Source organism: Stegastes partitus, unplaced genomic scaffold (genome assembly GCF_000690725.1).
Source record: "Stegastes partitus isolate 25-593 unplaced genomic scaffold, Stegastes_partitus-1.0.2 Scaffold444, whole genome shotgun sequence".
Classification (NCBI taxonomy): domain Eukaryota; kingdom Metazoa; phylum Chordata; class Actinopteri; family Pomacentridae; genus Stegastes; species Stegastes partitus.
The window spans coordinates 335,451-362,430 of NW_007578175.1; the positions used below are offsets into that span (position 1 = coordinate 335,451).

At 40.2% G+C, this 26,980-nt stretch overlaps 3 protein-coding genes across 7 annotated transcripts in view; 1 reads left to right on the forward strand and 2 right to left on the reverse strand.

The window, feature by feature from the left end:
• Positions 1 to 1,805, forward strand: part of cabp4 (calcium binding protein 4) — a 27,708-nt gene extending 25,903 nt beyond the window's left edge. Inside the window, exon 8 of the mRNA XM_008286265.1 lies at positions 1,572 to 1,805. Coding sequence (XP_008284487.1) covers positions 1,572 to 1,600 — 29 coding nt within the window. The 3' untranslated portion in view covers positions 1,601 to 1,805. The remainder of the gene's footprint in view (positions 1 to 1,571) is intronic.
• Positions 1,806 to 2,431: 626 nt separating this feature from the next.
• On the reverse strand, positions 2,432 to 15,934 carry lonrf1 (LON peptidase N-terminal domain and ring finger 1). Its single transcript, XM_008286266.1, is given in 14 exon segments — positions 2,432 to 4,415; positions 6,435 to 6,587; positions 6,678 to 6,840; positions 7,070 to 7,228; positions 7,339 to 7,460; positions 7,594 to 7,708; positions 7,842 to 7,947; positions 8,041 to 8,254; positions 8,362 to 8,550; positions 11,458 to 11,580; positions 12,648 to 12,766; positions 15,100 to 15,781; positions 15,783 to 15,856; positions 15,859 to 15,934. Coding segments are annotated over 14 exon segments (2,454 nt in total). The 3' UTR covers positions 2,432 to 4,256.
• Positions 15,935 to 22,242: 6,308 nt separating this feature from the next.
• dlc1 (DLC1 Rho GTPase activating protein) overlaps positions 22,243 to 26,980 on the reverse strand; it is an 89,045-nt gene continuing 84,307 nt past the window's right edge. For all 5 annotated transcript variants that reach the window (XM_008286269.1, XM_008286268.1, XM_008286267.1 and 2 more), the window contains 4 exons: positions 25,704 to 25,919; positions 24,406 to 24,623; positions 24,122 to 24,295; positions 22,243 to 24,038 (listed from right to left, as the gene is read on the reverse strand). In XM_008286269.1, coding sequence (XP_008284491.1) covers positions 23,939 to 24,038; positions 24,122 to 24,295; positions 24,406 to 24,623; positions 25,704 to 25,919 — 708 coding nt within the window. In that variant the 3' untranslated portion in view covers positions 22,243 to 23,938. The remainder of the gene's footprint in view (positions 24,039 to 24,121; positions 24,296 to 24,405; positions 24,624 to 25,703; positions 25,920 to 26,980) is intronic.

Sequence of the window (26,980 nt, forward strand, 5' to 3'; positions counted from 1 at the left end):
AGCAACCTAAACTTGAAAATTATATTGTAGCAATGTCACCTTATTTAGAAAATATAAGAATCCAGCACAGTATATCCCAGTATTTTAGAATCCATTCATTCATAATAACACATTTGGTGTAATATCAATGAAGAGAAAGCTCCTCTAATAGGGCTGTGAAAATAAAAGGTTCTGGACTGTTGGTGTAGGGAAGAGCAAGCTGGAAGGACAGAATGAACGTAGTTGAAAATTGTTTGACCAGGAAGGGGACAGAAGGAGATTTAGCCAACAGCAACATACATCGGGATTGTGCTTGCGCAGCAATCCCACCAAAACCGAGAAAGAAATGAGGTGAGAAAAGAGTGAGATAGGAAAGAGGCATGGTTAAGTCAAGGTGGGATGCCCAGAAGGGCCTATTCAATCTAATCAGGAGTGCATTAAGCCAATCGATGTACATGCCTGGACACCTGTCACATACTACACACAAAGAAAAGACACTGCTGGACAGCTCAAGGACTCTGCTGAAATTACATTACCATGTGCTGCCTCTCACACAAGCAAACAATGCAATGTGTCACACAATTCACAGTCACACACGTATATATAAATGTGTGGAGGCAAGTCAATGTGCTCATGTGCAGGCGCCATCAACACCACACGCGTGTTAGTACGATTACAGGCTGCAGTACATCCCAGGCTTACAGGTGTGATCCTGTTAGTGTTGTCTCAGCAGTCCAATCAATTACAATTATTGGGAACATATGAATAGGCATGTCAGTCCCAGAACGGATCAATAAGCAGGTGCTCCTCATTATCATCAATTAGCCCCAAGGGCAGCATTTGAGTGTATCTGCCCAGGACGGCCACATGTGCCGAACATCCCACAAGGCACACGGCTGACAAGCATTCACAGCATCTACCGGAGCTGTGAAAATGTTCCCGTGATAGGTCAGACTCGAGTGTTAGTATGAGTGGGACAGAGCTGCTTTTCCTAGTCAAGGCATGTTAGTGGGTCAATCAGAAATTAAGCTTTAGTATTCAGACAGTCAATAGATCCACACCTTCAATCAGAAATCTTTCAGCGCAAAGCCCTTCAGGAAGACAATGGGAAATGGAAGATGTGTGATTTAGCAAAGTCTGCCTCGAGCTACCTGCAGCTAGGTTTTATTGACAGGACACATTAATAGCTGCCTTGATTGACAAGTGAACTCATCAGTGAGTTGAAACAGATGGCAATCACTGGGAGAAGTGAAAAAATAGAGCTGTTAGCCTTTTAAATCTAGGCTTAAGTTCGATCCCTGTTCAGACAATCAATCGTGTGTAGCTGTGGAAAAGAAAAATATGAAACTGCTCCTTTAGTCTTTCTCTGTTTTTGTTTTAACACATCATCCCATCAGCGCTTCTATTTTTCATTAACTTGGTGATAATGGAAATATTTTGTCGCTGCATCACACCATGAGCGGTGTTAGTCTCCAGTAAAATTTCACGTGGGCTGGGAATGATGTGGCTGCATCCCATGCAGTCCTTTTATGATGGTAGATTGTCATTAGTCCTTATCAGTGATCTGCTGTCATCTTTGTCTCCCCCTGCAGAGTTCATGATGATGCTTTCTGCACGATGACCTCTGATGGAAAACGATGGAGCACACAGCGCTGCATTTCTGAGCTGTGAACCCTAAACTCAAGACTGAGGTCTACCTACTTCTATTGCAATCCCTTTTCTGTATATTTTTTTAATGTATTCAATGTATGTTTGATTGTAAAATCATCATCAAGTCAAAAAGATCGCTTTATATTTTCATAATAAAAGTTGAGATGGAATAAGCACAGTGAGTAAAGCGTGAGTTATGAAACACTTGATTGCATGTAACAACAATGCTGCACTGGCGCCCCCCTGTGGCTCAGAAATGTACACAATCATCAGAACTAGATTAGTTTTTTAACCTATTGATTTCCCACCTACTAGTGTTTGAACTTGTATTTCTTATTCAGCTGGTGACTCAGCTGGCCCTGCACATTTGTTTTCTCAATTAGCATCCCACTCTGAGTGATGGAATAGTACGTAAGCAACTGCTTCTGCCAAAGTTAGAATAGTTTTGGTTGTTTAACTTCAGAAATTTCTGCTTTTCTTTGTGTTCTTTTTAACAATTTAAAGTGGGTGAGGTTTGGTTGGAAATAGGTTATATTTTGAATGACATTAATCCAGAACTACCTTTATCAGCATCTGGTGAGTGATCGGAATTTGAATACTCAAATCCAGCAACATCAGAATCAGCACACTCATTACAGATCAAATGTAAGGACATACATTTTACTATATATGATTTACTCTGTTGTTGCATCTTTAGTTAAGCAGATCATTCATATAGAGAGGTACGAAACCTTTAAAGCCATTTTCAACTGTGTGTGTGTGTGGGGTGGGGTGGGGAGGGGGAACAACCTTGACACAAACATTGAAAAAAAGTGCATTTATTATTGAAAATTGATAACTTAAAACATTTGAGCAAAAAAGCAAGATATGCCCAAAAAGCCTTTGTACAAATGGTTTACATACAACTTACATAGAAGTCTTGACATGAGTTTTTTTTCCAAGTCCTTATGGATATTATGGACACATGGTAGCTTAAACTAACTGAGAAAAATAATACAATTAAAACATACTTCATGCGATGGCGGAAAAAAGGGAATGGTAACCAAGCAAACACATTGCGCTAATAAAATCACAATGCAAAATGGTGTAAGGCAAATGCAGTCCCCTGACTGAAGTGCTGCAGGTACCGTCCTCTCTCCTCCAAGCACACAGAGAGCAGCTTTAAATGAAGAACAACACTAACCCATTTGCTGTATACATGCTGTTTTTTCTGGTTTTGATTTGTCATAATATTGCAAGACCCCTTTATATTTTCTAATGCAAACTCAAGGTCAGAATGTACAAACACATTTTTTTTTTTTTGCTTATAAATTAATCCAGTTTTAATTAATTCAATGGGAAGCTGACTTTTTTGGTTTAAAGGAGACACAAGTTATAGGAGAACAGAACCACTGAATCTTTAACACGTTCACTGCAAAATCCCCACACAACGGCAGGGTCTCAGAGGGTCTATGACAGACAAAGCACTTGGAAGATAGGGCTGATGAGCAAAGACAGACTGTGAGCCAACCAGAGAAGAGAAGACAGGGCCGTCACAGGAAGAAGTGTTTGAAGACATAGAAACAAAATGAGATGTCATGGCCACGAGTTCCTCTAAACTCATGCTAGGAGGAAACAAGTGGACAATCTTTGCATGAGAACCAGGAAGAAATTCAGAGTATAAAAAAGATGGGACACCGATCATCTCATTCTCTCAACATGAAGGTCCTTTTTAACTCAGCAGTGGCAGAGATGGAAGTAACTAACAGTAAAGTAACATGAGTAGGAAGAAAACTCGATGCTCAGAAAAGAATACTTTCATCAGTGTTTGGTACACATACACCAGCCTTTAGGTGCACTTGGTTTTGCACTTCTCTGTTCACATGGTTTCTCTAAACCCAACTGAATGACATCTTCAAGCATCTTTTAGTGCCTTTTAAAGGCTGTATAATTAGTGTAATCATTATTATCTTGCTTTCACTTTTTGGACTTTCAGCATTTAGGATTCAGTTTCACAGAATCGCTCCGTTTCTCCTCCATATAAACATAGCATCTTATGGCCAGCGGACAAAACCAGAAAACTCTCTTTTCAATGGTCTCACCAGAGATGATACAAAAATAAAAACAGATTTGACCCTTTTCACCTCAGTCCCATTCGTACTAACCAGAAAATAGTGACACTCAAAAGTGATTGTTAGAGGCACTACTCTCTGCCGTTCTCAATAGTATCAACAAAACGTTAGCAAGTGTAATCGCAACCGCTCTTTGAATTTCTCAACAATCATTCAGGAAGTTCTCATGAAAATTAGATGCATTAAGAACAAGAGCAAGAGAAATAGTGCTATCATGTTTCTCTCTCTTTAAAAAAAAAAACTTTTTTAATGATGATTAACAAAAATTGTTTCACTGCAGGTATCCCTGAGGTGGTTTGGCCATATCTCTGGTTTTAGTGATCCACAGTTCAAGGGTGTTGCTGTTTTGCACTGATCTTATGTAGGTTTTAAAGAAATAACTGTAAATTTGGGGTCTTGTGGCCGTAAGAAGAAAAATAATGGGATCAGCTATTGGTAGAAACAACGTGAGACGTCGATAGAAGTTGCTTCTTAAATGTCACTTCACAGTTCAAAGGATGTTTGTTGTGGGAAGCTCTAGTTGTTGGGGATGCTCTGCAGATATGTGAGGATGTGCTGGATCTTCACCAGGCGTTCTTTGAGGCTGGTCATGGAGAGGACAGAGAGCTGGTACCGAGGGTCAATAGGCAGAACAGCCAGCAGCCACCAGCAGCAGGCTGGACCATTTGCAGTTGCCTGGAAAGGAAGAAAGAAGAGCGTTAACAGCTTTGACCCAAACAAAAATATCTCTTGAAACTTGCATTTTTTTATTCTGTGATTTTCTTTTTTCACTATCTTAGTTAAAAAGTGCCGTCTGAAAGAAAAAATAAAGTGAATGCATAAAAGGAGTAAAGACAACAATACAGCAGGAGACCTAGGACAGCAAAACTGTAAACAGAGGCAGTACAAACTAAATTAGTGCACATAAGAATTTAAAACACAACAAGCTTTAGTAGTCCATCTTCATATCACCTGGATTTATATAATAATAACAATAGTTTTTGTTTTATAGTTGCAATTTTAGAAATATTAAATATATTTCATATTTTCTGGTTCTGAGAAACAGTTTTCCACTTTCTCTAACCCCAACTGTGTCATCACAAGCGATGAAATCAATCTCCCGTATCATAACAAGTTTCTCCCGGCAAAAACTGTGCAACAGTAGTCTGGACCAGCCATCAGCACCTCAACAGCTCCTGTGTAACTGCCATGCAAAGCTTTGTGCCACTATTACTGATCGTGTTACAGAAGCTTCACTGTTTCTCTATCTGCCATCTATAGCTGTGAATTGTCAGAGCTGTAATGAAATCCATTCATCCATGACACCTTTTCAAACCAATCTGCTAATAAAAAATGTACAAATGTAGTTTTTAAAATGCACTTTTATCCAGCATCAAGTTAGCCACAGCACATTCAACATTTATAGAGGTCTCTTGCTGCTTCCAAGTTCTAGCTCTCCAATATTCATTTTTTAATACTTAAGTACTTCCTGTTACATGACTGACAATTAAATGAACACTCAGTCCTACAATACTGGAATGAGTTGAAACATGAATGACCATTTACAGTAATCTGCACAAGGAATTCATGACTGCGTCACAGTTAGGCAGCTGAAAAAAATCCTGTTTTTTTTTTTTTCTTTCAAGTCAGCAAGCCTGAGCCAGTTACAAAATGTGCTTAACACTTTGAAGGATTGGAGGTGGGTGATTACTATGTCTGTGCTACATTTCACTTAAAGACAAGTGCCCTGGCCACTAACCAAAGAAGTTCTGCGTTCCCTTGAAACACAGAAGTTCAGAAATTACATAACAGCTCCAAAAACTGTGGTTGCTGCCGAGCTTTTTTAGTGTGTGCACACGTAGTAGAGTTGGGGATTCTTTTCATGACACTGTTCTGACGCAACAGGGCCAGAGGGATTAGGTATGAAGCCCCCATTAAGCTCTTTAGCCTATATTGTCAATAGACTCTGCCCTGTGGTCGTCCTAAGAACGGAGCTATAATCCCTTTCAGCGCTACAGGCTGCGAGCCAGAGCTACAGCTGAGCACACACAACAACTGCTTTCCGGTATTAAGATCTCAGAGGCAGGTGAATCCATGGCAATGTGTGTTCCCAAAAAGGCAAGTGTGTCATGAGCTGATCCAATTGTACACCAAGCATTTAGCATGTCTAGCATCATCAGTTCAAGTCATAAAAAGCTTTGCAAACCCTGCAGTCTTTTGAAGAAAATTACTGCTTTTGTTGAGTTCAGCATATACCGGTTTTGATAATCATAATAATCAGTCTTCCTGCTGTACAGTATTTTTTACAAATTGATCTCGACAAACTATTATACTGCTTCTCAACTAAGTTTCTATTCTGGGCAGTCAGCACATCAACAGAAGCTTAGGTATTATTTTCGAGTTCACTAATTCTAAATGAGGTCTGCATTGCAGCTCTGCACACTGTTCATAATATACAGTATTAATAATAATGCTATTGCAAGGCCAGTCATTTCAGCCTTTCTATACATCAGCAATTTTTTGTCTGACCATTGCAGTTACTGCAGCTAAATGCAAACAAAAACATTTTTCTAGCTTAACAAACTCAAAGATCAGTGCAAATATATATAGTTGTGTGATTAATGATATTTTGGAATATAAGAAGATATTTATTCTGGGCAGAGGTAGGAAAATCTCTGCAGGTGACTGTATAAATACACTGTGCCCTAGTCGTACCTGAATGTCAGCTTCTCGGTCTGGCATTGGTCCAAAGTGCTGCAGGATCTGGTTGTGGAAGCGGATCTTCAGGTTCTGGAACCAAACTCGGGCCTGCTCATACACGGCATCATGCAGCTCTTGTAGTCTCTCTAGTTCATCGCTGTCCTCCACCTAACAGGCAAGAATCAGTCATTAAATACATGAAGATGCATACACACATACACCCTGAATCTTTTCAGTAATGGTCACTGTGGTTCTTACCCTGCAGTCCTCCAAGTGCTCGATGTCAGCTGTACTGTAACCATCCTTCATTCCTCGAGACAGAACCCGGAAGCGTTTTCCTCCGATCGTGTCCACTACTGAACGTCCATCAGGAAGGAAATGCACACTCCTGATGATCAGCATGCAGCCATAATCTGCAAACCTGCAGGGAGGAATACAGTCGTTTATTTAGACAATGCGGTGATGCCTCATAGGCCTTACATAATGAATTACATTGAACTGATGTCTACGGTGAGACCTAAAAGTCATGACCAGGAAATCCATGAAGACTTTAAGCAACTGCTTTCAAAACTAATGACTGATGTTGCAGAAAGTCATCTATAAAGTAAATAATATAACACCATACTGAGTGCCTGTGCTTGTGTTCTTACCCTTTCTGGGGGTCACTGATGCACATCCCAAACTGCCGCGTGCCCGTGTCCATGCAGCGGCGAATCATGAGGCGGTAACGTGGCTCGAAGACGTGTAGAGGACAAGGCACAGTGGGGTAAGCCATGGTACACACAAAGATAGGCACATTCTTCGTCAGGCTACAGACAAGGAAACAAAGGGAGAAGCCATTAAAATCACTTTGCATCTTTTGCATACAGCAGCATTTGATAACCAAGATTGGAATGAACCAGATGATAAGGCAGCTTACTCGGAAAGCTCTCTGGTCTCCTCCAGATGAGTTTTAGTTCTCTCTGCATACTCCTGACTCAAATACTGTTTGATCAATGTGTCCAGGATAGTTGTCACCATGTACTTCCTACATGCTAGATACTGGAGAGAGCAGAAGATGAATTAACAGTTAAAACAAGAAGCAAGAAACATTTTTATATTTAGTATAATGGTAGCTACAGTAAGTAAGAAGAGTGATACACAGAAATAAGACATGCTACGATTGGTCTCTCACCTCTTTCAGACTCTGTTTACAGAGGGGACACTGGGGTGTGTGGTCTAAGCAGCGTTCCAGGCAGTTTTTACAGAAGGTGTGGCCACATGGTGTCGTCACAGGCTCATAAAACAATCTGTATTTATCAGAGAGATGAAACAATCAGCTGGTTGGACTGGATGCCAGAAGTCTGGCTATGAATCACATTTCCATGGACTGATTTGAGTAGGAGGTAAACGTGTACATGCAGCACACTAGTGCATTCTTACCTCATGCAGAGAGAACACTCCAAGTCATTGGGGTCCAGCAGATCTTTAGGAACACTTCTGCAGGTTTTAGATTTGGCGTTTTGTTGTTTGGAGCCTTTTGCCACACCTTTGGTCAGCCATAGAGAACAAAGTATTTTAAAAATTAAAATGAAAAATAGTAAGAAGAACAGAAAGTAGTGCAGCTAGTTGTTTTTCTCACCTTGTTTTTTATGCTTGCTACTTCCACTGGAAACAACACAAGGTTCAGTGTCTGACACGGACAGCTTCCTCTTCAGTAAACTCCCCTTCTCCTGGTCCCCTAGTTGAGGAGCAGAGCAAACTCTCTTAAGCCCCTCCTCACCACAGCTAGAGCCGTGCACTCGTAGCGAAAGAGCTCGGCTCAGACCGGGACGCTCCAGACTCTCCCAGCGTTTCTGAATAGTGACAAAAGACTTGGGGTGAGAAGATGATGGTGGCAACTGCAGTGGATCTGTACACTAATAAACTCTGATTTCAGTATCATTATTCAATGTGCTTGTACCTCCTGGTTTTCCAGATAGTGTGCGGAGAGAGCACGGACCTGGTGTTGTCTTTGGACCGGGCTCTGCGGTTCAACTTGTGCATCTGTCTCAAGGGTTTTACTGCGCAAGTGAGGCAATGTGTTGTGCGTTGTTTCTCTCAGGCCCACCTTGACATTCTCATCAGCTGGAGAGAGCAGGTCACACAAGATCTGTAAAAAGAGAGTTAAGAGTTAATGCAGTCCTGACAGACTAGGAAACCTGATTTTCACATGTGTTAAATAGATTTAAGAGTTAGTTCGTGTCAATGTGCATGTTCGTGTCCCATATTTGAAGTATAAATCGTCTGCACTTGTATAACGCTTTTCTCCCTTAGTGGTACTCAAAGCGCTTTACAATGTGTTTCTCATTCACCCATTCACACACACATTCATACACCAATGGCGACAGAGCTGCCATGCAAGGTGCTGCCTGCCATTGGGAGCAACTTTGGGTTCAGTGTCTTGCCCAAGGACACTTCGACTGTGGAGGGGCCGGGGATCGAACCGCCAACTTTGCGACTAGAGGACAACCGCTCTACCACCTGAGCCACAGCCTCCTATTTATATTCATAAATCATAGCCAAAGAGTCTTGTTGGAACATAAGATTCAATCTCAACACCAGACACACACATCCAGTAAACCTGATGTACAGACAACACCCACAGTTACCAATGTCAGCAGTAATGTTAAGCCAGTAATATCTGCCTGGGCAAAAGTTGTTACAAGTCTTTACATTTGAGTGGCAAAAATCTGCCCTTTTAAATGTCTGTACGATGCTACATGTGGCAATAAATGCAATGCAGAAACTCAAGGCTTAAAACACAGTTTCTAGTGAGAGAAAAATACTATATTTGTTCTCTCTACACAATGGGGTTATTGACAAAAGATTTAACTACAGAATGCTGTAGTTTGTTCACAGATTTGTCTTGTGCTATGTTCAGAATAGATATTTCTTAGTTTGAACCCAGCAGCAGAAAATATTGACATTTTTTCCTGGGGTTTCAGTTAAAAGCATAAGAGACAACAAGTTCAGTGATTAAACTATTTAGGATAATTATTATGATTATTGCAGTGTTTTTATTTCTATCTATTTCCTATTTCAACTCAGTGTAGCCATATTCTAAGCATCATTTCAATGCTGTGACATTTCTTCGTGAGGACCACTAGGACAGAGGCTGTCATTGTTCTTTTCATTAATTTGCTGTTTTCACGGCTTTGGTATTGACGAAGCTGTTGAGACGCTAAGTGAGATTACAGGCTGCACAAACTTGATTTGACGGTCTACTGATGCACGCTGTCTGGCTCCCACACTGTTGAAGATTGATGTCTAGTCTTAGTGGCTCTTTCCAGATGGAAAGGATAAGGAATTTAGATAAGATGCCAACACATTCAGCATCCGCGAACAACAAGTCTAATCAATTCTGCACACTTTTAACCATGTGAAAACCTTATAGACAGATGATTCAGAGACAACTGTGGACATTTTTATGATTTACAAGTAAATATAAAACAGTTTCATCAGATAACGGAAATGATTTTTTTTCCCCAGACAATTTATGTAGTACTACATGTATGAATCATTTGAGTGTCACTTGCATAACTGCAGTGTTGCATTCTGTCTGTGAAGGGGTACTAATGTCATTACAGGCTGGGTCACAAGACCTGACCCACAAACAACTTATGTAATTCCCTGACAGACGACCCAACACAGACAGAAAGAATGGACAATATTTATGGCTGAGAATTTGTAAGTGCAAATTACAAATTCTGATATATTTTCCTGAAAGTCCCTCTGAAGTTATCGATTTTGCCTTATAAAACTCATCTTGGTATTATAAAGTTATATATTTGTAAGTTTTTTCCATGAACACAATTCTTCCGATCCTGAAACAGCTTAAAGTTGCAATGGTTTTAAAACTAGTGTTACAACAGATTAACCCCTTAAGTCCTAGAGTATTTTTTCAATTTCCACTTAAAAACATTCCTGAATTCAGTCCATAAAAGCTGCACCACTGCAAGGCAAAAATTAACAAACTCAGCCTCTACCAATAAGAGACTCTTGAGAAGAAAATCTAAGAATTCAAGTCTTCTTGTCCCCATCACTGGGCAAGAATGAGATTTGAAAAACCACTGCAAAACATTTCAATTCTTTACTTCTGTGGAATCAAAACTGTATGTTAGACTTGAAAGAAAACAATGAGTTACTAAACACTGATGATACTGAAACTGTAGCCAAAATCTGATAAAGCACAAATAAAGCACAACAAGTGCTGCATCCATTTTAATCATACTAGTGCTAGACGCCATATTTACTGAATGGGCCAAGAGTAGACACAGCCTGGTCCCAGTACAGCAACCTACAGGATTAAGGGGGTTCATTTAGCAAACATTTTATTTAGTTTTGTCAGTAAACTTTATAGAGTGACCAATATCATCATATTTAACCAAAACATAAAACAATAAGTCTTTTGCACATCCACTGTGTCAAAAATCTAACTTAATGAATTATTCAGTTCTGCCATTTGTATGTTTCTCTCAAGCAGCTATTTGACCGACTAAACATTTCTTATTTTGCCTTTTTTCCAATTTAAAAAGATCAACATAAATGACCAACATATTACAGCAGTTTAGATCCTTTTAAAACCACAGCACGACAAGTGGTCATTTCATAAGGATGCTTATAAAACACGGCAAATCTACCATGTTTCTTGGTAAATGGTATATTTCGTAATTCATCTTAAATAAGCTTTTAACATCCATGCAATGACAAAAGACCAATATAGTGCAACAGCAGATGCTAGATGTAAATACAGAAGAAATGGCTTTGTGCAATAACAAATAATGGAACAAGTTTTCCCAGCTATGCAGTCAAAGAAGTGGGACACTCATGTGCCCTGACTCATAGAAGCAATTGTGTAACAGTAAGAATTCCACTTTCCCTTGTTAGCATTAAGGCAAGCTCCTAACAGCCGTCTTGCATAAACACTATGTGACCTCAACTGACCACTTGCAGGATGACGGCAGAGTCTCCTGTTTCTTCTTTCACACTGCCAGCACACTAATCCTAACTCACTCACCTTTTCCACTTGTCTTTTAGCACAGGGGAAATCCTCATCAACAGCCAGGCAGTGGAGGAAGACTTGGAGAGACTCATCCACTTGACCCATTTCATGAAGAACCATAGCTTTCCTATACAAAGCCTGAAAGGACAAAAAGAAGAAACAGATGTTTTACCTCTATATCAGCATTAACGTTTATACTGGGTATTAACTTTTATGGGTTATCATTTTACCTACTGTTGATAGTAAGTGCTGTTGTTTTTATATCTTTAAAAAAAGGCTTTAAAATCATACTGAATGAACAGCCAGACAAAACTGATAATAAACATATATGTCATTAACAATTCAGCAATAATCTACATTACACAACAAATGAACATAATATTCTAGGCTTTGACAGACATTTGGCCTCCTGTTTGTGATGCAATAGTCTTTAATGGATTTGACCTTAATCACTGCATTCTACGTTACAGCCTAGAAAACCATCATTAGTCATGACACTCTTTTGTAACATATTTACTCTAAGAGAAGCACTTTTATTCAGCACTAAAAATAGAAGGTTATTAGACATAGACATAGATATAGACATAACTTTAAACAAATAGAATGAACACAAAGATTTTTTTTGCTCGTGAATTTGGGGTTCCCAAGTCATGAATTCAAATCAACTTCAAAACTGTTTGGTTCAATAACAAAGTGAAAGACTAAAGAAATCCGGCATTAACAAACTGGCCTACAATTTATAGGCCATTAACTTGTAACTACAATCAACTAACACAAAAAATGCGGTACTCCTCTTCTGTGGCTTTGAAGGCAGCGTTCTTAAAATACACCCTTTTTTTCAGTAGAGGTCGGCTGACCAATATATTAGAACAGACTGAGTGACAGACTGGACACATACCAGACTCTAGTAAGTGAAAGGCTGTTGTGTGAACATACGTACACAACCTGGCAATGTTGCCAATAAGTTGTCTGGCACTCAGTTTGGCGTAATCACAGCAGAAATGTTCAATAGTATCTTGAATTTATGTAACATTTGTTCTTTTTAATGTTTATTGGTGGTTTTAATCCTGGTTCAATCATGTAAAGCCTTGTGCAACCTGAAACTGTCGTAAAAATGCAGTTTATTGATAATATTTATTAACTTTGTTTTGTTTCTATTATTAATACAAAATAAAAAATAACTCTAGCATGAGTGAGTGACCTACTTCAGCAAAACAGCTGGACCTGGGACAGAATTCTGTGTCCTCCAAAGCCAGACGATACTGTTTCAGAGCCATGTATGCCTCTGCTCGAGACAGTCGCGCCACCACTGTCCTATCTGGATCTGCAAGGGACATGAGGAAACGGAGAGGGAAAAACGTCATTATTAGCTAAAGGAAATAGTGTGTGTGTGTGTGTGTGTGTGTGTGTGTGTACATATATAAAAGCACAACTTTCAAATCATTCAGTTGTTGGCTAATTACAAACACAGCATAAGTAATACTATAATAATCATACAGATATGAAATTGTCTATAATGTACTGGGTAAACCTATAAGTTTTTCTAGTTATACAGGTAGGCAGCGTTTACCGCAACGTAAAGTATTTACTGCAAGTCATACATTATGTAATACCATTATAGATTAACTGTGTCGATGAACTCTCTGTAACTCTGCAAAAAATATGAAGTTTGAAAGACCAACAAATGATCATGGTTTTAGATTTCTTTTCCTAATAGTAGTTTGGATTGAAAAGAAGAAGCTTGAAGCCTTGTAGAGGCAGCCGTATTATGTTACATCTAGAAAAACACTTTAACAAATGACTAAATTGTCTACAAATATAGAAATGATGATAAACCATACATTTTGTGGGATGTAGGCTGTGTTAAAACAAGACATCAGTCAGTCATCCAGTTACCAAACTATAGCAATCTGTTGTGAGTTGATCCAAGTCCTTTGAAGCAAACTGTCCTGCAGACTGACAACTAATAAATTCTGTCAGTAAATTAGGTTGACCCACATTCCATCAAAAGTTCAATCAGTTTAAATTTCTTCACGGATTGGGCTGGTATAGTTCAGTACAGTGCATCCTATCAATCCCAGTAATACATTATCTTTCATTGAGACAATTTAGGGTTTAGCTCACTTTTCTGATTTATGCCATATGCTAACGTGAACAGGGCTACTGATAGTTTGTCTAGTTAGCATAGCATCAGCGAAGCATCCATAAATATCTGGAACTCTGTGTTCTGCTTCTCGAGTCATCTGCAGCTCTGTGGGCCACCACTGGCAAAAGCTGATAGCATGACTGCATCACTCCTACATTGGTATCTGTTTGTGTTCTCAACTCAATGTCAAGTGACAGCCTTTCTTGTCAGAAGCTGAGATACTAGTTATAGTCATGTGGCCTTTAATAAGGCCAGCACTCAGAGTTAAATAACACAAGTCCAAAAAATATTAATTTTACCACCAAACGTACTATGAACACCGGCATTTTATAATCCTAATGTTTTCAGGTCAGAGTCATTGAAGTTCTTCTAACACAATGATTTGACTGGTAATGTCTGAGTTACAGAGGTCAACGGGGATGCAGAGGGTTACATGGGACATTATGTCACTTGAAGGTCCAGAACTATTTTCCAGACTACTAAGCCATTTCAAGGCACAAGGCACATTCATATCTGAACTGGAATGACATAAAATAAGTGACTAAAAGGCAAACACCATGGTTCTTTCCTAGTTGATTGAAGGTTTTTAGGATTTACTGGTAATTAAATAAACCAAAGCCCTACTCTTCTTGCAGGGCAGTGCAATACCCATAATGCACCATGCCATTTCAATGTGTATTTTTAAATTCTACTTCCATGAAGGCAGCCACATGATAGCAGCAATACTCTTGTCCTTTTCAAAGATCAGTTGCTCAGTGTACATGCATTCAGTTTCCAACTCCACTGGAGCATCCGTGGGTTCCTCAAGGACTTTTCTGATGGTCAAAGAGAGCATTACTCATCTCACTTCACCCACACTGGGTTTTCCTGTCAGTATTTGTTTCTGCACCTGCAAAGCTTACAGCTAGGCAGAAGCACCCTACTTTAATTTCTCCCATTGCATAACGTTACAACAGCTAACTTGCTAGCTTGCTTGACTGTCTATCTGCACCACCAGCCTTCCTTGCCCCCTTAAACTGACCCACAAGTTGTCTCCTCATTCCATTTTAAAACATTTATGAAACAGTGGTTCGTAACAGCCATAACAATTACAAAATACGACTAGCCCCCTCCACCACCCCCCGAGATAAGTTACAAAACCTGGCCCTGTGTGTGTCACGACCTGCCTTATGTAACCTGCATGGAGCGCGCATGCTCAGATCGTGAAATTTCGTAAGCAGGACCCACCAAGGGCAGCCAATGGGAGGGGACAAATTTCAGTACAACGGGTTAATGATGGTGGCTTTCAAAAAATGTTGGTCAGTAGAACTCACCCTAGTTTTGCCCTTTTGGTGCACTGACAACGCATGCTGTAACAGTGTCATGCTACTGTGTGTTTCTATGATTTCTACACGGTGTCGGTTAAGTAACGTCTCTAATAACACATCGTGTTCCTGCCTGCTCAGTGAGGGTGCGCAGCAGACACACCTCTGCCGACAACATGGATGTACATCTGTGTTAACAACACTCACCTGACCGAATAACATCGCTCGCTAGTGACACAGCCTCCTGGTAGCGTTTTCTTCTACACAGCGAGTCCACCTCGCTTAACGTCTTTGACTGTTTCAGCTCGTCCGGGAACCATTTGTCTAAAAGTCCGCACAGAATAACACTCGCCTTCTCCTCGCCCCTCACGGGTTCACTGCATAGCCTGCACTTGGAGAACAGCCGCCGATGGTAACACCGTTTACAATACGAGTGTCCGCAGGCTATGGTCACAGGTTCACCCAGGAAGCTATTGCAGTTTGGACAGTCAAACACGTCCTCCCCGGAGCTGTCCTCCGCGTCCCGGCTCCGGCCCGACACCGACTCGGGCCCAGCCGCTTTCCACTTAAAGTTGCGGAGGATACAGTCAACAAAAGTGCTTAGTTGTTCCGGTCGTACAGGAGAATACCGCATAGCCACCGAAAACCAGTCAATGGCTTCTTTGAGGCAGTTTTCCGATGCTAACGCGTTGGCTTTCTGTAGTATAAGTTGATGGTGGTCCTCCTCTTCAGAGACATTGTCCCAGTCAGCGCCGATGAAGAAGGCGCTTCTCTCCTCCGGGGCGTCCTCCACTTGCGGCTGGAGCGACATTGTAGCGTCAAAATAAAAAGGAAAATTAAAAATGTTATGAATCTTTCGGTTTTCGTCTGTTCGCGTGTCTATACATTTCTATAGCTGCCGCGGTCCCTCACCGTATAGTGAACGGACTTTCCCATAGATACCCGTTTGTTACATAAAAAAGACACGGTCACGTGATCGGTGGAGTCAGGCCGTGATTGGTCAGAAGCTGCCGGTTACAAAACCTGCGCCTCAAAGTTTCATAACTACGGAAGAGACGCAGTGAAGTTGACTGACTGTGCCAGATTTCAGCGCTGCCGTTTGAACTTGTGATGCCCTAGAATCTGCGCACACTTTATAACGCTGCTCAGTACAACAAATCCTAGTCTCTTATACGACTAGTTTTTTTTCAACACGTTTAGAAATAACTTGGCGTTTTTGAAAGATGTTCGGAAACTTACCGGGAAATCCCATTTGTAAGTGCTTGTGTAACACGATTTTGTAACACCACCCCATGTTTAAATTTTATATAATTTATTTCATCTCCCCTAACAGTTTTTTTTTATTCCCGCTTTCTATCAGCTGCTTTCTTCTTCATAAAACAGTTTCTAGTTGGCTTTTGCATAACATGCACAAATAAAAGTAGGCTTTATGTGACTTGTGACAATTGTTTTGCATAAACTTGCATAATATTAAACCCTTAAGTAACAACTTTGCATGCAGTTTCATTTTGAATTCTTTAATTTTGTGCTCAAGCTGTATAACTCATGAAGAAATATGGGGCAGATGCCATTCTCACCTAAAGAAAAAAGGAGCACTGGTGGGCCTCCCATGGGTCAGTGATGACCTGGTATTTGTGACTCATCAGAGCCAACTCTGTTTATATTTATCCAGCAGCATTGTGGTGATCACACATGTATATTATGAATACATACATATGTGTGCACATCAGTTGCTTTATTATTCGTTTAGAACTAAGATCCTGCACTTTATGCACGAATATATACCTGCACTTTAAAGGTGCAAAACAGACGTTCAGGTATTTTACTTTTAGTGCCTATTTTTTGCCTCATGGCATAAAGAGAGTCCACCTTTTCAAACCTGCTGTTGCTTGACACAAGAGTTGCTCTCTGCAAATGTCACAACATGTTGCCCTGACTGTCGTCTCCCGAAGCCTTTAGTAGCACGTCAAATAGAAAGAACATTTCAAAAGCAAATGACATTACAAGATCACATGCCTGAGGTCATAATTTATTTAGACTTTTTTAATGAATGGATTCATCACTGTATTAGATGGCAATAATGATACTATATTAGCCATTAAACAGGACAGCCTTCTGTCCTCTTGCCACTAATTTGAACATTTTCAGCAGTTCTGGTCTAAGGGATGCACATGATGTACTGTGTGTCACATTTTGTTTGGACAATTTCAGGATTATTACCAGTGGAGAATAAGCATGTACAATAATTGCAACAGTGCCAATGTGAACAAATCACCACAAATAAATAACTAAATCAGCAAAATAACTTTATACAACATCAAAACTTTTTTTTTTTCTGTTAATATCATGTTTCTAAACTTATGCATACATAATACAGTTGGGCCTTAATGAATGTCCAGGTTGAGGCTTTGGGAGCTGCAGAGTTTTATGCAAATGGTCGTTTGCTGTGTTGGACGCAGTGAATGTAAGCTGGTCATATTGTGTATAATATTGTCCTGTGAACTGAAAATATTGCATAGTTCAATTCAGTTTGATTTGTAGAGTTTATTTGTATAGTAAATTGTATTTGAGAACTGTCAGATTGGTTGATATAGTGATAATAATATTAAAGGTAGTTATAAATGTGTTAATAATAAAGATCAGAAGGCATCTGAGCCAATAACCTTTATCAGTAAGGGAGATTTGAAGCTTAATCTTAAAAGTAAAGGTCCTTGCCTCCTAAACCTAAACTTGGAGCTGGTTTCACAGGAGCCTGACTCTTTCATTTTTGGAAACTATAGGAACCCCATGTAAGCCTGTTTTGTCAAAGTGTTTCTAACACAATGGAGTCAGTTCATTTCCGTAATGTAACAGTTTGGACAAACTTTGGAGATAATTTCCATAATGTAGTCGAGTTAGAATGAGTTCCAACAGGATGTGAACCTGATGGAGATTAGGATATCGTGGGGGGAGACTGACACCTAGTGGTCAAATGACGTCATTACATTAGTGGAAACGCGCAAAGGGGATTTTAAAAATATATGAAATGCTCCACGAGGAAGAATGGTGAAAAAAAAAAGATCAAAATGAAATAGATGTAGTGAATATAGTGACAATATGGCTGCTCAATTCTGTTTTCATACTAACCAAAATGTGGGTTTTTTTTAAAAAACAACAAACAAACAAACAAACAAAAAAACTAATTTTCATGCAGATGTTACCAAAAGTTTAAAACTTAAGAGGAGACCCAGAGATCATATAAACGTATGACCTTGGTTTTCATCACTCATATATTTGTTTTATTAAGTTTTTGCTTTTAACCCAGTAGCTTTTTTAAGAACCTTCAGCTTTAACTTGGGTTTAAAACAAAGATGTGAGCTGTAAAATGCAATTCAGTATATATTTTGCATGGGTGATATGATTTGGTGCATATTATGTTGAACTTATGTGTCTACACTCAGGCTAAACAGGAGCAGAGTAGTCTGTGTCTGCAGTAGAGGAGGCTGCATTTCTAGACAGTGCCATCTACTAAAATAGAGTCGTCAGAGAGTAGATTTCATTTCAAAGCATTTCTGGCCAAGATGGATAACAACTGCAGTGTAAATACAGAAAGTTTAATTTTGTTAACATTAAAAAAGTTTTGATGTCTTCAATTAGACAAGAGAGTTATCAACAGCTTGCAAAAAAGGATCGCATCTTGCCTCTCCCCAACCTTTCAAATATCTGTTATAGATCTTGTGACAACATAACATATAATTAAATTATTTTACCTGATAAGGAGCCAATTGTGCAAATTACACAATTTGCTCAATGTGCAACTGTGAGCAACCAAGTTAAATTGCAGGACAGAAACTAGTGTCTGGGTGGAATAAACCTTTAAAACTATGTGTTCTAAGCACTTTAGGTATCACCCTGTTCAGTAGGTGGAGTTGTTGTGAACAGCAAGGGACCTAGAAGTGTGGTCCTACAACCACATTAGTAAATCTGCAGACTCCTGCACTGCAGACACATCATATTAAAACAAATATATTATATACAGTCTGTAGAGGGCAGTGTTGAACTGTGTAACAGACATAAGTTGACTGCCAGCCAGCTCAGTGGTGCCCTAATGTTTGGATTGAGACACTTCAACCAGAGAACAGGTGGATGTGTTCCAAGCCTCTAGCTCCTGTGTGTCATACAGGTTGATCAAGAAATATCTGAAGGATGGAGGAAAAGGTTGCCAAACGTGCTCAGCTCAGAATGTTAAAGATCTTCAAACTGGGGGAAAACAAATGCATGCAAAGTCCAAAATACCTGGAGACATAAAGAATCTTTTCAGTCATTAAGCTTAGTCATGGAAGATTTTTATTCTTATTCATCTGCTTCAGTAAGTGTTCATGCTGCTTGTGTCTCTGTTGATAATGTAGTATGAGCTTCATTGTTGCAGAACTGTTGTTTCTGTTACTGTTGTAGCATATCTTTCTTTCTCGTTCCCTCTCTGTCGCACACATGCACACACACACGTGACCATACTTCCAGCCATATCAGGACTGTGACACTATCTCAGTGTGTGTTGGATCAGACTCTGCCACATGTGCCAAGTGACTCCGTCATTACTGTGGAAGTTGCATGTCATTGTGTGTGTACGTGTTTGCATAAGTGTCAGTGTAGGTTCATGCACTAATGCACAACATCTTAATTTTTTTGAGGACAAACAGGCAGATCTGTTTTTCTCTGCTCAAAAACATCCCTTCTTACCTTTGGAATTTCTGAAATATTGAGATATGTTGAGGAACGATGAGGTCAGCTGGACTGTAGAAACACTATGTGACTAAACGCTCATTCTTTTCCATGTTGACTCTTAAAATATGGCCTTATCTCGATGACATACCACTTCTGTTGCCACAACAGTGCTGCAAGTGATCCATCAGAACATTCCAGTTCACATGGAGACATGTGACCCACGGTTCCTCTCTGATATTTGTCATGTCTGTGGGATTTCTATTCACTAATTATGTCGGTAATGAAGCTGGGAGAGAAACTACAGGTTTAGCTGCACAATGTGATGCAATAAATACATCTGCAATAAGCAGGTTCGTCTGCATAGTGCTGACTGTTTTGTGAATATGGCACTTGTCAAAGATGCAGTGAAGACAAATGAATAGATCCAAGTACATGCAGTGACTTTGATGGTTTGTGTAGTTAGATAATTATATTGTCCCTCAGTCTGCTGTCAATCCTGCGACAACATTTCTGTCATCTATCTGCTAGACAAGAACCGTCCGTCCTGATCCTATCTGTTTAAGAAATGAAATAAACATGGATATCTCCCCTTATTACATAATTAGCTAAGAAACACCTGGAGGGAATTTATTACATCTGGCACAAACATCCACTTGGGCTCAGAGATGAACCGATTAGAATTTGGTGGTCAAAGGTCACAGTGACCTCACAAAACAGGTTTTTGGCTGTAACTCAAGAATTCATGAGCTGATTATAATAAATTTCACACAAAAGTGTAATAGGATAAAACAATAAAGGGATTGTGTTTTATCCAAAAAGCTAAAAGTCCCCTTGACATCATAATGTTCTGCAAGAACTTTTCTGGCCATTATGGAACGCCACAGCTCAGAACCGGAGTGGGATTGCGACCAAATTTAACATTTGGTCTGACACAGACTGGTGACAGTAATCTTGGATTCCCACATGTCTTTTGAGCTGCAGGATTGAAGATTTGTGTGCAACATCTAAGGTTTAAAATTTGAAGTGTCTTTTGAGCAACATCCATATTCATGGCATTGTCTACGGTCATTGCTACCATTTTATGTTCTGTCTATAGAATGGAGTTTATTGGCCAAACGTGAACACATATAAGGAATTCGACTGGTTTTTGTTCCTCTGTTTAAACTTACATGCTTCATAGTGTCTACTACATGCATGAGTCTGGACAGACATGGATGTAAACTACAACTCAGCTGGCTGGCAGAGATGTGAGGTGGTAATTCTAGCTGATTAATTCTTGACAATCTGGAGGAACAACACACACACTGGAGAATGCACACTTTTATATTCATTTATCAATGTGGGAAACCTTTTGCGCTTGATTCTCAAACAGCGGTGGCAGGAATGCAGCTCTGGTGCTGACTCTTGGTCAGCCTTATCTGGCCCAGCATAATCTTGCAGAGGTGTTTGGGTTCTCAGGAAAAACACATACACAAGTACATGAAAAAACCCACCGGTATTGGAGTACGCAAGCAAACACACGTACACATACAAGAAGACACAGACTTTGCCTGTAGAGGTTTATGTTATTCAGACAAGGAGGGAAGACAAATCTATTGAATGTCCATGACAAATTCAAAGGCAAGGACACGCATGCGTCTTGGGTCACATCTGGTTTTTTTGTTTTATTTTACTTTATTTTTTTGCCTTTTTGCCTTTATTGGATAGGACAGTCGAGAGAGAGAGACAGGAAAGTTGGGGAGAAGAATGGGGAAAGGACTTGCAGGAAAGGGCCATGGGTGGGATTCCAACTCATGACCGATGCATCAGGGACTATAGCCCCTGTACATGGGTCGCCAGCTCAACCAGTTGAGCTATTGCAGTGCCCTGGTCACGTCTGTTTGACCCTTTTGGAGGCTTTGTGTTGCACTCAGAAAAAAGTGAGTGAGTGAGTGAGTATGCCAGCAGAAAACGTAAATGCATTGTCTTGGCTGTGAGTTTTCACTGTCAAGTTCGGACGTGTTTCTGCTGTCACACTGTGTGGAAAGTACTCGTCCTTGAGTTGTGGAAACACACAGTCCAGGATTATGGATCATAATAATTCCACTGTTTGGATAAGAGTGAAGCATGAACAAAACATGTGCAGCACGAGGGACAGACATTTTTTCCTTCTACTTCGAACTCCTTCGAGTGATTAAAAAACATAAAGGGGTACGTTAGCCCCCCGCTCTGACCTCTGGATCCCCCTCTTCTTTGCCGCATGACTGCCCTCCTCCTTGTTGAGTCTGCCTTGTCTAGACCAGGCCAGCTGTGGTACAACAGACCCCATTGTATAAAACTATTATGTAAGAAACAAGACAAGGAGTGAGATCACCATCTACCAAGCCTTGCCCGTCTAATCATGGAATTACTAGCGTGGAATGAAGACAAGACACAGAGAGACGTGGATACGGCGACGTGGGGAAAAATGCAGATCCAGAGCAGGATTGGATCTGAGAAGGTGTAATTACTTGGAGCAAAACTGTAGTGTAAACAAGTGATTGCAGAGATTAAATGGGATTTGAAGAGCAAAACCAGAACAAAGCTACAAATTTTTGTACCGAAAAGACATCAGTGGTGTTCTCTTCCAGTAAAACCATCATTACGTAACACTCGAGACACCAATGATTATTTTTTAATACATTTAATAGTGCACTTTGATTAACCTGTACAGAAATAATATTAATAAAAAAGATAAAACCTTTTTTTTCATTTCTGAAACACAAAGCTTAACATGTACAATAAAATAAAATAAAATGGTATGATACAAAACAAACATATATCTGAGGTATAAATATATTTGCTTTAAATTAACTGTCATTGTCATGCGTTATTATTTGGCAAAGACACAGCTATTAGGTACAAACATGTATGATATGAACAATGGCTTAGTGAATTAATCATACAACTCCACATGGACAATGCACCCTCGAATTGAAGCGTGAGTGTTGTGAACAAAGGTCAACCCTTATGAGGACCCAAATCTCTAATTTCTTTTGAAACACTGACGAGACAGTACAGAGAAAGAAGCTTACGCAACAATATTTTTCCTTCTTTTAAAATCAGACATTCAATCCGCCCTCTTCTTTACAGTAAAACCTGTAAAATCTCCACCTTTATAAAAGGCCCTTTTTTTTCTGTTTTCTTTTCATCTTTTCTTAGAGGACTAGCTAGAGGTTTCTGTTGCGTTAGAACAGTGCATTGTGTTTTTCTGTTCTCATGTACATCAAAGCAATTATAAATTCTATATATTTTTTGTATTTTAAGTATACAAGTGATGCCAGGACGACAACAATTTCAAAAACTGTGAATTGTGCTGTGCTCTAAACAAAAACAATCTCTAACGTTGTAATAGTGAGGAAAAGCTCAGTAAGGGAAAGCTACTTCTTTCAGGTTTTTTTCTTTATTTGGTCCATTAAATCTGTTGGTCTTAAGTTATAATTTGTCCACATGAGACTTTCTTGTGACCTCTTGCTGTGGCACTAGGCTGCATTACTAGCATAAAGACTAATTTTGCCAAAGTATCTTCAGAAACAAAAACAACTTTCATATGAAGCTCATGACACTGAGGCTAACTGAATCTACTTGAGGGAATGAAGAACTATTTGTATGTCAGTAAATGAGGCTCTTTCTTTGATCGTTCCTTTCTTTTTGGTGAGCCAGCCACCAGTACTCATCGGTCTCTACCTCGAAACACTAAAACCCTCTGTGCTATCTGCCACCTGTCATCTCACAATATCCTGTCTATTGTCTCCACTCAGTCTGCATATTACCGGCACTTTCACATCTTTCTTCACTCATGGATTCATCAATCAGCTGACCATAATAATGTCTACTATTCCTCCTGTGTTTTGCTGTAACAGAAACAAGGGACAGAGGTAACACAAGACAGACACCAACCGTTACTGTGTGAACAGAATACTATATGTACACATTACTCTGCAACTGGAAACCAGTATATGTATTAACTGTTTGCTTCTTCGCACTCATACACGCACTCACAGACACACATTGAATCCCCCTTGCTTCTCAGAAGCAATAGCACCCTTTGGATAAAATTTAAACCACACATTCTGTATCAGCAACATCCCGTACTCTGGCCCAGATAAATGTTTGTGTGACGAGTCCTTTTGGCAGCACACTGAGAGCCCCAAACAGTTTGAAACGCAACATCTGTTTTAATGTAGGGCACGAAAAGTCCTTCAATCCAGGATCCAGGGTTTGTCCTTTAAAAAGAGAGCATAATGAGGCGTGGCCCACATCTACCCTCCGAAGGAATGAATCATTTCATTCCAAAAAAAACAAAAGTGTCCAAATTGCTTTCTCATTTGTCCATGGTCACGGTGAAAGAGTCTCGTATCCGCGCCACCTCAGCAGCGCACAGGTGTCCATACAGTTTATTGTACCACTCTGGGAAACGACCCCTGAAAGAGAAGAGACGTGGTGTTAGCTCATAGGCTTAATATAATCCATGCTTTGTTTTTGGGCTTGTAAATAATCCACTCACCTGCAGTCGATTCTGGAAACGTGCGTGAGTCTGGATTTGTTGGCTCCGCAGGGCTCTGTGTAGTAGCGTGAAGTGAGGACGTTGGCTCTGACACCCACCACTGGTGCCCCTTCATGGTCCACAGATGTACACACAAGTGCACACGCTCCCTTTGGCAGGTCTGTTACCCATGTCCTGGTAGAAAGTGTAAACAGAGTTTGGATTAGGAACAACATTAAATTAGAGCAGTCAAGCAGTGGAGTAGATGGAGACAAAGACAGCAGGGAGAAGGAAAAATGGCTTACCGGAGCACCAGGTGGTCTCTGGTGGGATGTGGAGCCATGGTGTTCCTGACGTACTGGTAGACCTCTGTCTTCTCGTCCAGGGTCTCCACTACTCTGCTCTCGAGCAGGTCCTCGTCCCAGTGTCCCTGCTCTCGCAGCACTCGCGCCAAAACCTCCTCAGGGCTTGCAGGAATCTCCACAGTCACTTTCCACAGTCGCAGTGGAAACCCATCATGCACCTGGAGAAACACATGGAAAAGCCCAATGAGTTAACATAATGTTTTTTATAAATTAAATGTTATTTTAGAGCATTTATATCTTCATTTGATGGCAGAAAGATGATGGGAAACTGCATTAGTTCCAGATGGTAGTCCTGTATTTGCCTATTGTCTTGCAATTTTCCTATTTAGGTAAAAATGTGTCGTACTTCTTGTGGCTGAGTAAATTTGTCACAGTCTCAGATGTTAAATGCTGGCGATCACATGTTTTTTCAATATCTGGCATCAATTTCAAATTTCTCATGCAAGTGTTAGGAAGCTTCCCAGAGGATTTCTAATTGTATGAGCCACATTATATGCATTATAAAAATTAGATATGGTGATCCAGCTATAATTTTATGCACAAAAGTCAGGCTGTGTTTCAAATCCTCTCATTGCCCTTTGGCCAAGTCAGCTGCTTCGTCCTGCCATCAGATGATAAAGAACACACACACTCTACGCCTTGTGACTTTCAAACTGGAGAAAAGATAACCTCATCCAGGCCCCATGCACACTAGACACAGGAAATGTAGGCCTGGGATAATGGCGAGGTTGTGTATGTTTGTGTTTGTGTGTGTGTGAGTGTGCGTGTGTGTTTGTGTGTGTGTGTGTGTGTGGGTGTGTGTGTGTGTCTTCATGTCAAGCTGATGTCATTCTGGGATGGAGTCCAGTACTGGGATGGGAATGAGAAGCCGAGGGCCAGGCCACTTTCACACGGACGTGTTTCTACACAGGAAGCCCTAACTGCTGGTTTTCCACTTGATATTTAGAGAGGCAGGAATGAGGCGAGGCGGAGAGAAAAAGGCAAGACAGGAAACAGAGATGGTGTGTGCGCTCCATGAATGTCTGCTTGTTTACACACAAAAGACATTTTGACGGATGATGTATTTTTCTTGTTTCTCTTTCATAATTAATCCTTCCTGAATCCCTTTCACTTTGTGGCAAATGAATCATTGTTTTCACCCTTTAGCCAAAACAAACACACAGAAAGCAGCCATAAAGACTCAACGGATGATGTGTAAAAGACGACAAGAACAAGAGAAAGCAAACTAGTGGGCCTACCTTCCTACAGGAGAGCTCGGCATGCTCGGGCGTGGAGCAGCTGTCATAACCTTTGAACTTGTCTTTGGCCTCTTTGAGGAGGGCGTCTAGGCTGTCCTGTAGGTAGGCTCTGTAGCCTCCTTGACCGGCCTCTTCACCTGCAAGCTCCTCCAAGCGCTGTGGCAGCAGAGCCTGCTCCACGTAGGAGTTCCTGCAGCGGTTCATTTCCTCTGGGATCTGTGAGTACAGATGAGGAGGAAGGTCAGAACATTTATTCACATTGTAAATGAGAAAACCAGTCTTTACTTTACCAGTGTGTTCCTGGATAACAATTGCAGCTACTGAGTGGGATTGCTAACTGTGTTTGATTGGTTGGATATGGTTCAACATTCTCCCTCTGAATAAACATTTACCACAGTACTGTTCTTTGCAATACCGAGACACATAAAGGACTTAAAACCAATTAAGTTCTGCTCCACTAAAAAATATGTGACTTCATGTCATGTTTTGGTCAGGCATCTTCATCCTTATTACATTAATCCACTTAATCAATGGGGAACTCTATTAGTGCAACCTGGATAAGGATGCAAACAGTTAAAAACGGAAACACAACAAATCCTGTTATCATCCTCATGTTTGTCGACCTGCCATCTTCCAGGCGTAATTGAATCCTGACAATGTCATGGTGGAAGATTTTCATTAGATAAGAAAGGGCTGTTTCAATTTAAGTTCATTATTTCAACGGACATCTTCCTTTTATAAACCTCCATGACGAAACGCAAATTGAATTAAAGAAAGAAAAAAAAGGGAGGTAATTGAGTTTACTTGTGTGACCATGACAGGAAGCTTCCCCGCAATTTAATCAAACTTTGAAAGGTAGTAATGACCCACAGTATGTGGCCTTTTAGCATTTACTGTAGCATATCGGAGATGACGGCACAAGGAAAAGCATATTTTATGCTAAATGTCATTTTAATTGGATTAGTAATGCTCTAGTTTGCTGATTATTTCCTGTTCATCCAGTCAAATGCTCTTTTTGTGGAGACTTGCTAAATAAGATGGATTCATAGATTGGTAACTTTTGAGGGACCCTGCTACAGTTTCCCTTTCTACACAAATGCTTGAGTGGGGTTTTAAATGAACAGAGAAACACGAAGTGAAGTCCAGTTCTGTACAACAGAGGCAGTCAAAACAGAGGGCCAGTTGGCACTTTTACTTTATATAATCATAACAGCGCTTGAACAAATGACAGCATGAATTGAATCAACATGTTATGTAACCGGGGATACGTTTGTTTA